Consider the following 12,804-nt stretch of genomic DNA (forward strand, 5'->3'; position numbering starts at 1 on the left):
TCCACTGTGACTAATGACTGGCTGCATACTTATTTCATATATGGATACAACGGTAAATGTTACAGCTATACTTTCCGTACTTCACACAACCAAACTAAATAATGCAAACTGATATTTCACACTTTGGTGACTGTAACAAATTATGTAAACTAGATGTCATGAGTACTCTAACTCTAGCTTAATTAAATGTTTTATTTTTAACTGAATTTATAGAAAACGTAGGACATCACAGAATACTCACGTGGAGTGCTCCCTTGATTTGGAATTGCCACGTTCCATTATGGAATATTAACTATTGCTACATGGACCTCTCATCATTGATCATAAAACAGAACTTTTTCAACCTCCAGAAATCAAGAGGAACGTGGGCAGAATAATATTAGGTAGATAAATGAATCAGAGGTATACATGAGCCAGTCAGGAATCTGGGGTGGGTTGGATGATCGTGCCGGATCACGAGGTAGATCAGAGGCGAGCAGGAGTGAGCCTGATCACAGGATTGATCGGAGGTGGGCATTAGCAGTCGGGTCAGAGGAGCGCAAGATGAGGCCAGGCCATGGGATCAGTTGGAGGTGGGCAAAGGCGCAAGCCAGACCAAGGAGGTAGGCAGGAGGCGTTCAGATGTGGATCAGCATTATGCAAAGGAGTAGGGGAACTCCCTAAAATCTCGGGAAAAATAAAATTCATTCATCACTCAGAAGTTAAGCTGTGGCGGGTCGTGTGGCTCCTGATATACTCTCGCTGCTACCTTGTTCTCACTCCAACACAAACACACAAATAGTGAAACATGATCAAGACGTACAAAATTCTCAGAGGATTCGATAAAATAGACAAGTTTGAAAGAGAAGGGAACTGGGATTCAATGGCATACCTGAAATCTAATGACGCATATGAGTCACAGGGATGCAAAAAAGTATTTCAGCCTGAGGCTGGCTTGAAAGTGGAAGAATATGGACAAGGAAGTGGTTAAAGCAGATTCTATATACAATGATGAGAGGTGTAAAAGGGTGCATAAGGATTGTAATGGTGTGACCGTCTAGGTGTTCCGTAGCTAGGTTGGCAGTGCACTCAGCTCACACACTGAGGTCTGTCGTTCGATCCCCGGTACGGGTGAACACCTGATGTCCCTGTTCACCTAGCAGTAAATATGTACCTGGGTGTTAGCCGACTGGTGTGGGTTGCATCCTGGAGAAAAAACTGACCTAATTTGCACAAAATGCTTTGCATAACAAGGGGCTTTCTATATAGTATGTCACTGATGTCAGCTAGGTCTGTATATGTTGTACATGTAGTTGTATAAATAAAGATTATTATTACTTATTATGTTCTAAAGAGGGCGGGTAAACGAGAGGCGGGGACTGGAGGCAAGTGGGTATAACTAGGTAAGGATACGCACCACGCACACACACAAACTAAATATATGTAATTACATGATCACTAAAGACAGGTGCAAAAGCTTCAATAAAGAAAAAATCCTTATACCTATTTAAATAAGTAAATTCGAGCTAGTAATGTAGAAAGTGCCGTCCAAGCATCTCGTGTGGAAAAAAAAAATTAAAAAATTTAGTGAAGGATAAATGCTGACACGCGTCAATATTTGCCGTCGTACTATGCAGTGTTTAAGTAAATGACAAAGAAGAGTTGACAACATAAAAATGAATAACTGCAGTAGGCCTAATAGCACCTTGCTAGGCGGGCTTAACTCCCACCCACCCTAACGAGGTGTAAGGAAATCATGGAAGTTGGGTGGAGACCACGGGGAAAAATAAACAATCTCTAAGTACAGCCAAACACTAGCTGAAAACAATGTTTACATTTGGTTGATATACGTAAAACTAACACTCGACACTGCTAAAACAAGCGTTGCATGTATGGAAAGAAGACATGTGCAGAGCAAGCCTATGTTTAGCATATCTGTCTTGATGTGTATGCACTGATAGTTGCTATATAACCGGGAAGGGTATATATATATATATATATATATATATATATATATATATATATATATATATATATATATATATATATATATATATATATATATATAAATGAAATCACGCAACAAGTGGTTTTGAATCATATACCAAACCGCGGCAAACCAGGATTCGACCCCACGATAATTTGTCCCGCCTCAAGAGGCCACACATCGTACATGTCACCTTACCATCTGAGCCATCGAACCTACAGACAAGAGCCTAGCGAACTAGATTTGTTTCATGTTGCGAGGACACTCGTGGCAGATGTATGCTCAAGCATTAATTTCAGCCTCCTACTGCTGATTCAAAACCACTTGTTTCGTGGTTTCACTGTTATATAGACTGCTTGTGGAGGCGGGTATTCAAACAGGAGGAGGCTGAAAATAATCCTTGAGCATACATCTGCCACGAGTGTCCTCGCAACATGAAACAAGCCCAGTTCGTTAGGCTCATAGTGTTTGTAGGATCGATGGCTCAAATGGTAAGGTGACATGTACTTTGTGTGACCTCTTGAGGCGAGACAACGTGTCGTGGGGTCGAATCCTGGCCTGCCGCAGTTTGGTAAAATGAGATATATATATATATATATATATATATATATATATATATATATATATATATATATATATATATATATATATACACACACACACTGAGTTTACTTTAGCCTCTGTATTAGGGACTGAAGTGTTCTTCACCGAAGATAAGAGGCGATGCACAATCTAAATAACACTAGGCAACTACACGCCAATGATGGGCTCTTGATCCAAACAATGGAGCTACCCCTCATTTTTCTTGGATCGATTCTGAATCCTTCTCAATCCTCAAGGCGCTGTATGACCCCTGTGGGTTTACTGTTCCCTCGACGAAATAAAGAAATTAATAACCCTCTATCTTAGTAGAGGTTTCTCGGAGGTTAAGGGAAGAAGCAAGATGACTATTTACTTCATGGGAAAATGTTAAAACCTCCGAGGTCATTCAGAACCTGAGGAATGGGAGGCAATCAAATCTGATCCAAGAGGAGGACAGGTACATTTCCTTGAATCAAGAGGCCTTTCTGGCATCAAGAGAAGAGTTGCAGCAAGAGCGTGTCATGCGCCCTGGTAAATTCACCATGCATGTGGCGTGTCCTGGGCGTGTCCTAGTAAGGTAAGGGGAGTGTCACGTATCCAACGTTGCACAGGCCCTGATATATCTAATGTACGTGGTACGTGTTTTTAACGAGCAAACGATGACTGCATATAATAATAGTGAAGATGTGACGCACTAGGATAAATTATCTGACGAATCATGTGTCCTATTGAGTCGTGAGAGGAGGAAGCCATCCTAGTGTATTTTGCTATAGCACACAGTGTGTTGCATTACACACTAGCATATGTGTTGTTGCACACAATGTGATGCATTACACATGACCACAGCACGCCCTACCATACCATCATGTATGTAGCACGCCCTACCATACCATCAAGTATGTAGCACGCCCTACCATACCATCAAGTATGTAGCACTCCCTACCATACCATCATGTATGTAGCATGCCCTACCATACCATCAAGTATGTAACATACACTGCTATAACATCATCTCTGTGGCACGCCCTACCATACTATCACATGTATGTAGCATGCCCTACCATACCATCATGTATGTAGCACGCCCTACCATACCATCACATGTATGTAGCACGCCCTACCATACCATCACATGTATGTAGCACGCCCTACCATAACATCACATGTATGTAGCACGCCCTACCATACCATCATGTATGTAGCACGCCCTAACATACCATCAAGTATGTAGCACACACTGCTATAACATCATATATGTATCACGCCCTACCATACCATCATGTAGCACACCGTACCATACAATCTTATGTATTGTAGCACACTACCATACCATCATGTAGCACACACTACCATATTATCATGTATGTAGCACACCCTACCATACCATTACATGTATTATTGTACACCCTACCATACCATCATGTAGTACGCCCCATAGTACTATCACATGTATGTAGCACGCCCTACCATACCATCATGTATGTAGCACACCCTACCTTACCATCACATGTATTGTACCACACACTACCATACCCTCACATGTGTTGTAGCACACACTACCATACCCTCACATGTGCTGTAGCACACACTACCATACCCTCACATGTGCTGTAGCACACACTACCATACCCTCACATGTGCTGTAGCACACACTACCATACCCTCACATGTGCTGTAGCACACACTACCATACCCTCACATGTGCTGTAGCACACACTACCATACTATACGACAAAGGACACCACCATAATGTTCTACATGTACTAAACCCTGGAATCAGCTGTGCAATAAATTTTAGATCTACTAACCAGTACGTGAACACTGCCACATTGGAACACCTCGCTAAAACCAAGTCATCCTTCCAATGAAAGGCTTTTAATCCAAGGAATTGGAGATACTCTCCCTTACTTTGGATCTCAGATGATTACATGGCATTCCCCAGGTGTTGTGTGACCTCCACTGGTTTAGTGCTTCCTCGATAATAATAATAATAATAATAATAATAATAATAATAATAATAATAATAAAACCTTTAATCATTATTCATTGCAAATCGTGCAAGACACTAAGTAATAAACGTGCCTCATTATTGTTGGGAAACAGGTTAGAAAGTCTGGTGTGTGGGGAGACAGGGAGGGAGGGGTGTGGGGAGACAGGGAGGGAGGGGTGTGGGGGAGGCAAGGAGAGGAGTGAGGGAGAGAAGGCAGATGTAGGATATTGTATGTAAAAGAGGGGAAGATGGTGTGTAGGAGGGAGATGGTGTGTAGAAGGAGGGAGATGGTGTGTAGAAGGAGGGAGATGGTGTGTCGAAGGGAGATGTAATGTGTTGGAGAGGGAGGGAAAGAGGGAGATGTAGGTGTATGGAGGGAGATGCAGGTGTGTAGAGGGATGAGGGAGATGCAGGTGTGTGGAGAGAGGGAGATGCAGGTGTGTGGAGGGAGGAAGATGTCGGTGTGTGGAGGAATGGTAAGATGTAGGCGTGTGGAAGGAGGGGGGTGAGGAGGGAGAGAGGGAGGAAGGGAGGAGAGAGACTGAGAGCTTGCCAAGAAACATGTGTGATCAACGACGTGTTGGCCTGCTTGTGTAACTCCATCAAGGAAAGTTACTTACGACCACACATGTCCTCGCCCACACCGCCTTGACACGGGTGCTCACCAGAGACTACTTGACAAGTGGCACAAGTTGAAACTGCAGGTTATGGCACTCATACTATTGAACTTTTTTCTTTAACCCACAGGTCACAGGTCACGTAATCCCAGGTGAGACAACAGATGACAGGGTTAACAGGTCTTGGCCACTGCTGACTCACAGTAAGAGTAACTAGCTTATTACGAGACAAGTCCAAGGATGTTGTCGTGTACAGTAGACGTTTCGTCATCCAGTGGCTTTATCAACACAATACTAGGACTTAAAATAAAGACTGTAGAAGTATATACTAAAGACGAGGTAATCAGTCCCTCAGCCTAGGAGTAGGTGATGAACACAGTAGTCTTGAAGAATCTCCAATAATCTCGAAGGTTTTTCAAAACTACGGTGCTCATCACCTACTCCTAGGCTGAGGGACTGATTACCTCGTCTTTTGTATATACTTCTACAGTCTTCACATTAAGTCCTAGTATTAAATGGATAAAGCCACTGGATGACGAAACGTCTACAAATTAAGATACCCAGATGTTGCACATGTGTCTAAGTCTTCGTCGTGTACAGTGTACACAAATGGCATGAGCTCATCTGGAGCGACTTCTTAATATATATAAAGTTTTGCAATTAATGCCATGCTGTTTTACATTACTAGACGTATCAGGAAAAGTTTCACATCAAAATATAATAATTTTAGATGCAAGAGAACCCCCTAGTTAACGTAAACCATATATAATTTACCAGACACGTATCTTAGACCTCAAAGCATTACAAGGCAGCTGTTGTTTTCCTTATTCCCACCAAGATGAGCAGGTCGGAATTTTGAGATTTTTCCAGTCCACTTCTGGAGGGCAGACATGCATATACCAACCCACCACCAAGGGCAGACATAATATTAATATTAATAATAATAATAATAATAATAATAATAATAATAAATTCTACATGTACAACATATACAGGCCTAGTTGACATCAGTGACAAACTACTATATAGAAAGTCCTTTCTTATGCAGAGTATTTCGGCAAATTAGGTCAATTTTGTCCCCACCAGTCGACTAACACCCACGTACCTATTTTACCGCTTGGTGAACAAGGACACCAGTTGTCTTAGAGAAACACGTCCTAATGTTTCCACCCGTACCGGGGTGCACATACCAACCTAACACCGGAGAGTAGACATGCATATACTAACCCACCACTGGAGGGCAGACCTGCGTATACCAATCCACCACCGGAGGGCAGATATGCATATGCCAACCTACCACCGGAAGGCTGGCACGCATATGCAAACTTTATTAACCCACCATCAGAAGGCAGGCACACTCATACATCAGGGTTTCGAATGTTTACCACCAGAGGTCGTGCATGGCCGTACATAAGCCTCCCCATCACATCACAAGAAGACAGGCAAGTGCATAAACTTTTGAAGTTCTCCACTAGAGGGCAGGCAATATATGTACACAAGCTTTACTAGCACAGCACGTACGTAACGTAATCCAACGTACGAGCCACAACCCGTACCTGACCAGCCGGGTTGTGGCTCATACGTCGGATTACATGCGGCCAGCAGTAACAGCCTGGCGGATCATGCCCTGATCCACCATGAGGCCTGGTCACAGACCGGGCAGCGGGGGCGCTGACCCCCGGAACTCTCTCCAGGTATACTCCAGGCATACAGCACTAAAGGCTAGGCTGACTGATTGTGAAGATCTAAAATATATACTAGATAGCTGTGGCTATTCAACGCGTTGGGCTTAAGTTGCAGAAATCATGATCAATTTGGTATTAGTGCATATTAGTGTTGCCACTTTACTACTATCATTATTAATTTCGGTAATAAGTTCGTCGGTAAATTTCATTGATGAAAAATAGTGTAAACTATACAATACTGAGTGGTTTGTAGATTAGTTAAAGCTCCTATTTTGAATAACAACACAAATGCAATATGTGCTTAGTGGTAGACTTAGGGATCACCTTCAACGCTAACTTTTATTGACAATAAAGAATCGCATTATACTGCATTTGCGTCCATCCATCCTGTCTTTATCCAAGGTGTTGAAGGAGGTCGTTCTACTTCTCAAGGAGGAAAATGAAAAACTGAAAGTTAGCTTGGATAAGCACAATATAAAAAAATGAGGTGGTTAGGGGTAGTGAAGGGAAACAGGTTACCAGCCGTGAGGAGTAGGTTGGAAGAAGTAGCAAAGGATGAGTAGTGTTCCACGAAGAATGTACTTCAATGGTCAGTAAGGACAAAGGTGCCATCAACCTCTCTGCTAATTAAAGTAAGAATATTCTTGTGGTTAGTGACTCACAAGTTAAGATATACTGAGCATGCCTTCTGTACAGGTCAAATAGGAAGGTGAGACAGAGGGTGTGATTCCCCCGGGGTTGGTATTGGTAACATAAGTCAACAGGTTGGGTAATATCAAATCACGTAACGGGAATAAGCCCACAGTCTCCCTCAATGATGGGAGAAATGATCCTGGGAAAAGCAGGAGATAGCAGCTGTTAGTTAAGTGCACGGCAGCTATAGATCTAATTAGGTCCAAGGGAGGGATCTCGATCATGTGTAGCAGTTTGCCTTGAAGAGGAGTAGGCAATGAATGAATGTCTAGGGCAATCGGTGTAAATTGCTGGCTAGACAAATACTACAAGGAACTTGCAATCCCGTTCACTGACAACTGGGACAATTTCTATGGTGTGGGGTGTATTTCTCTGGGGCAGCGGTGGTAGTGTCAGCCAGTTCCGTTGAGGAGCGGCCAGTGCTGAACTTTCTAGGAATTTAAACTGTTAGAAGATAGAGGTATGGGTATGTATGGAACAAATAGGTCGCAGCACAAGGGACAAAAGAAGCAAAAAATGCCAAGATACCTAAGGGCGGCGAGTGACTCTCTTAAAGTCTACTGAACTAATAGTAGGAGCGCTAGAAATAATATAGATGAGCTAAGGAAGCATAGATATTATTGCTATAGCAGACACGGTTCAACCTGAAAGAGAAATGCCTTTTGATTGCCACATACATAACTATCAATTATTCCACTCCGACAGGGTCAACAGGAAGGGTGATGGAGTGGCGATTTATGTCAAAGAGAATTTAAATTGTTAAGACAAGATAAAAGTGGCTATAGTTTCTCGAAGGATGCGAAATGCTAATCCTGGAATATGAAGGAATGTGAGGGAATATGAAGTAAGCATTTCAACACCCCCAGCAGTTCTCCCAAGAACTCAATGATCTGATACATGACATCAGTCTGTCCAAACAGCCATCTGAACTTTTATCAACCAGACTAAAAGAAAAGAACTGTCTACAACAATAAGTTAAAAAAAAACAGCTTATCGGACAAGAGAGGTTGAACTCTCTCCTTACTTCAGCCAAGATGGAGAACTTGTATACTGCAATAATATAACTGGACTTTTTCGAATGGGACTTAAATATCGACCAGGAGACTGGTTATAGACAGCTTGAAATTTGTCTTATTGCACAATGGTAACTAATATGTATCTCTTCCAATTGCTCACTCAACAAAACTGTGCTGATGACCAACATAGAGGAAAATCGTACAAACAACGTTTTCATATTCAGTAATTAGTGGTATCTTAATTAACTTACTATGTTAATCTGTTATTATATTGAATGAAGTGCTAGTATGTATTATATTATTTGACTTTTGCATTATCAAAAAAATAATTTCAATGAAATTTGTAAATTAACCAGCCTCATCAACATATTTTTCACATCTTTTGTTTTTCAATGGGATACCACAGTTATCAAAAAACTAAGAGCCATTCAAGCAAAACCGATGACATATTCGGAATCAGCACCGCAAACTTACCCTAAAATCGGTATAATATCGTTGACCAGAAAATAAGTGTTGTCTAATCAAGTGGGAATATTCTGAAACATCTTTCTTAGATACTCGGATTAACAAATTTAGCCGATGTGCCATGATTTACACATAACCAGAAATATTAACATCTTTGTAACTTTTGGATGTCAAAACTTGGTAGATGAGCGATTCTCGGAATGCATGACACGATTTTAGTATTTATCTCATCCTGGGCGAGTAATCAACAGATGGGTCCGTCCTGTACAATGCACAGTTGATGTTGCTACACGAGATCATTCAATGAAGCCTCGTGGCAACGAGGCTTCATGAATTGATCAACGAATCCACGTTGCTAAAGAAAATAATTCAACGTATCCACGTCGGCAACCAAAAAACTGCATTAAGTAATTTTATTCAGGTATACACAAATTTAGTTATATAGATTACCGTACATAGCAGCATATGTGTAGAGAACCTAGGATAACCCAAAAAAGTCAAACAAAGTGACTTATTTCCATTGGGATCCTTGACTAAGTCAAACGTGAATAGGATGATCCAGGTAGGTAGGAAACTGTCTGACACTGAGTAACGCTAAAAATTCAAGTGCAGGAAGTATTAGCAGTATTTTCCATATTCTAGTTTAGGATGTGGATAGGCAGGGTGTTGACGATAGTGTTAAGTGCTAGTTGTGCTATTTGTGGTGGTGGGACATTCACAGCTTCTATACCAGTTAATTATTATAAACTCACTAAAAATGCAATATGATTAGTATTTAACTATTTTACAGTGTTAAATACTTACTTAGTTTACACTGAAAGTTTAAAAAAGCATTATATTCTATATATCATAATTATTTTTATTTCATTTATATTATTATTTACTTAATTTAAGTAAATCGAGCCGTGAACTGAAGATATAAGAATATAGGAGGAAAGGAAGAAATTATGCAGGTTCGACAGACATAGATCCTATTACAAATGTTTATATCAAGGATATGAATATGTAAATACAATGTGATGCGGGGCGTTTGAGAGGAGTAATGCGCAATGCCATCTAGTAAGAGTAAAATCAATTCACTACTAAGCCACACATTGGAGATGGAAACAAGGTGTTTCGGTCCGTTTTCGATTATGATGTTTTGACTGACCTGACAATGGCCAAAGACGGATCGGAACGTCGATTAATTCAGTCTTCAATTTTCAGGATAGTTGTGAATCTAACAAGTACTGATGGCACATTATGTAAGAAATAAATTTAATTCTCCACACCACACACCAAGTAACACTGTACATCAAGAAATACTACAGAATACCCTATTATTAACGCTATTTAAAAATTTATAATTATAGAGCAATACTATCTCATATCAAAGAAGTATATACACTAAATGACAGTTTTGCCTCTTATTAATGCTGTGGTAAATTAAATGTCTATGGATAAAACAAGTCTACAAAGAAATTTGAAGAAAATCTGAGTTTAAAAAGAAAATTCTTTCATTTAAGTAGCGGTTCCTCGAATACAGAACCTTGTTATATTTGGAGTGACATATATTTCTGTGTAACACTAAACATGTGTGCCTTATTTAGCGCTGGGAGTAGTGGATGCCCGATCCACAATCGCTAGACAGACATGCTAAACCTCTTTGGCTACACCGCTAAATAAGGCAAACATGTTTAGAGTTACACAGAAATATATGTCACTCCAAATATAACAAGGTTCTGTATTCGAGGAACCGCTACTTAAATGAAAGAATTTTCTTTTTAAACTCAGATTTTCTTCAAATTTCTTTGTAGACTTATTTTATCCATAGACATTTAATTTACCACAGCATTAATAAGAGGCAAAACTGTCATTTAGTGTATATACTTCTTTGATATAAGATAGTATTGCTCTATAATTATAAATTTTTAAATAGCGTTAAGCCACACTTCAGGGTATTCTTTAACTGAAAATATATCAAGGAACTGCTTTAATATCTAAGTACATTAGCTTGAACGTCAAAATACATTAAAGCCAAGAAACTACAACACACGCAAAACTACTGAGAAACACCAGTCAACAAATACTGTTTTTGTTCTCTGACAGTGACCGACAGCTGGTAAGTTCTAAGAAACACTGCACTCTTCTTTAAGTGGCTTTAGGCTGACTTAACAGCAAGAAGTGTTACTAAAACACTATAAGCGTTATTAATAATTATTTTTCCCTGATAATGCTGGAACCCTCCCCCCCCCCCCCCATTTTCAAAAAACAGTAATTATTGCAAAAAAAGTTTTTATTTTTTTCATTTGTATAAAATGCTGAGATTTCAGGCAATTTTTTTCCCTTAAATTGCAACAAGTTTACTTATTTTAGCACTCGTACTATCTTTGACACATTACTGTCATTTGTATATGCTACTCAGTTGCGTCTGCAAGTAAATATTAACAAGTTAAACACTACAAACGATGTTAACAAAAACATTTCTCATTAAAAGGTAAAAAAAGGCCTTCAGCTTGAGCTCAAGCTTTAATATTTCTTATTGTCACTAACACTTGTAGTTTAGCATAGCGCTGAAGGAACCTTTTCTCATTTCCACAACAGACAAGATTATCTAACACAGAAGGTTACGAGTGACACTGGTGTAAATTATATATGTGATATAGTAAAAAAAGATATAACTATATAATTTTACTCCGTGTTCAAAATGCCAAATGACTGCATGTCTGGAATTAGGCCCCTGTGTGGAACATAAACATCTCAACAGGCACACTTGGATATTATCATTCCAATATCCAAACATTTTTTCCAACTCTGGGTGTTATATTATATTCATGAGTGCTAGACCCGTTTGGGTCGTAGAGAGACTGCGGAGTGGGAGGCAATGAGGTCTGATCTAAGGGATAGGGTGGCTCCAATCCCTTGGATCAAGAGCCCTTTACTAACATCAGTTTGCAAGTATTGAAGGGAAATCTTAGGGATTTCGAATCTTGGTATCTCTCATATCCTCTCAGGGCTAGCACGGCCTAGTGCCCTCAATTGTTATTGTTATTACTACTTTTCCATGATGTTTTCTATCACTTCATTATGAGGAATACATATTAAATATGTAGGGATCAACCCAGTGAAATGGAAATTAAATAATACAGAATTTTCGTTTCATCAAACCACACAACGTCTCAAATTGAGTGACTTTCACAAAGATGCTCAATCATTCAATTTATAATTCACTGTGTTAATTACTAAATACACTTTGTGGTCACCTGTTCTTGTGAATTAACAATAAACTCAAATTCACGACAATTCACATGTCACACCACATGGACAATTTTACGCCAAAGTTTAAACAAAGTGGTCCCGACGAGAGCACTTGGCTTAAGAAAAAAAAATCGTGCAGTTATGCGGGTCTTGAGCCGCGACATAGTTAAGACAATTATTTCTGGGTAAATAAGCTGTGAGTGACTCGGGGTGTTTGGCGATGAAAATCACCAGCTAACACTAATCAGAAAACTTACCTTGCGCATCTTGCGGATGATCTCATCCTCGCCTTCTTTCGTGTGAGGGAAGACAGGCGGGAGACCTAGAGGCTGCTGGGAACTTTCATCCGTCACACTTCTCGGGTCTGTAGTATATCATTCTAAATTAATTATGAATCAGATGGATGATAAATAACTGTAAAGTATTTATGATGAATTTTAATTTCAAATGATAATATTCGAAGGTGCGATAAAAAATTTCAAATCTCTAATTTCAGTGGATTTTTTTTATAATGAATATCTAATATATTAATTTCATAAATCATAAACTTAGC

At 39.8% G+C, this 12,804-nt stretch overlaps 1 protein-coding gene across 10 annotated transcripts in view; it reads right to left on the reverse strand.

Moving 5' to 3' along the window:
• LOC128688791 (titin-like) overlaps positions 1-12,804 on the reverse strand; it is a 458,202-nt gene that overhangs the window by 390,279 nt on the left and 55,119 nt on the right. For all 10 annotated transcript variants that reach the window (XM_070085639.1, XM_070085635.1, XM_070085638.1 and 7 more), the window contains one exon: positions 12,509-12,615. In XM_070085639.1, the coding sequence (XP_069941740.1) occupies positions 12,509-12,615 (107 nt within the window). The remainder of the gene's footprint in view (positions 1-12,508; positions 12,616-12,804) is intronic.

Source organism: Cherax quadricarinatus, chromosome 16, assembly GCF_038502225.1.
Source record: "Cherax quadricarinatus isolate ZL_2023a chromosome 16, ASM3850222v1, whole genome shotgun sequence".
NCBI classification, from domain to species: Eukaryota; Metazoa; Arthropoda; class Malacostraca; order Decapoda; family Parastacidae; genus Cherax; species Cherax quadricarinatus.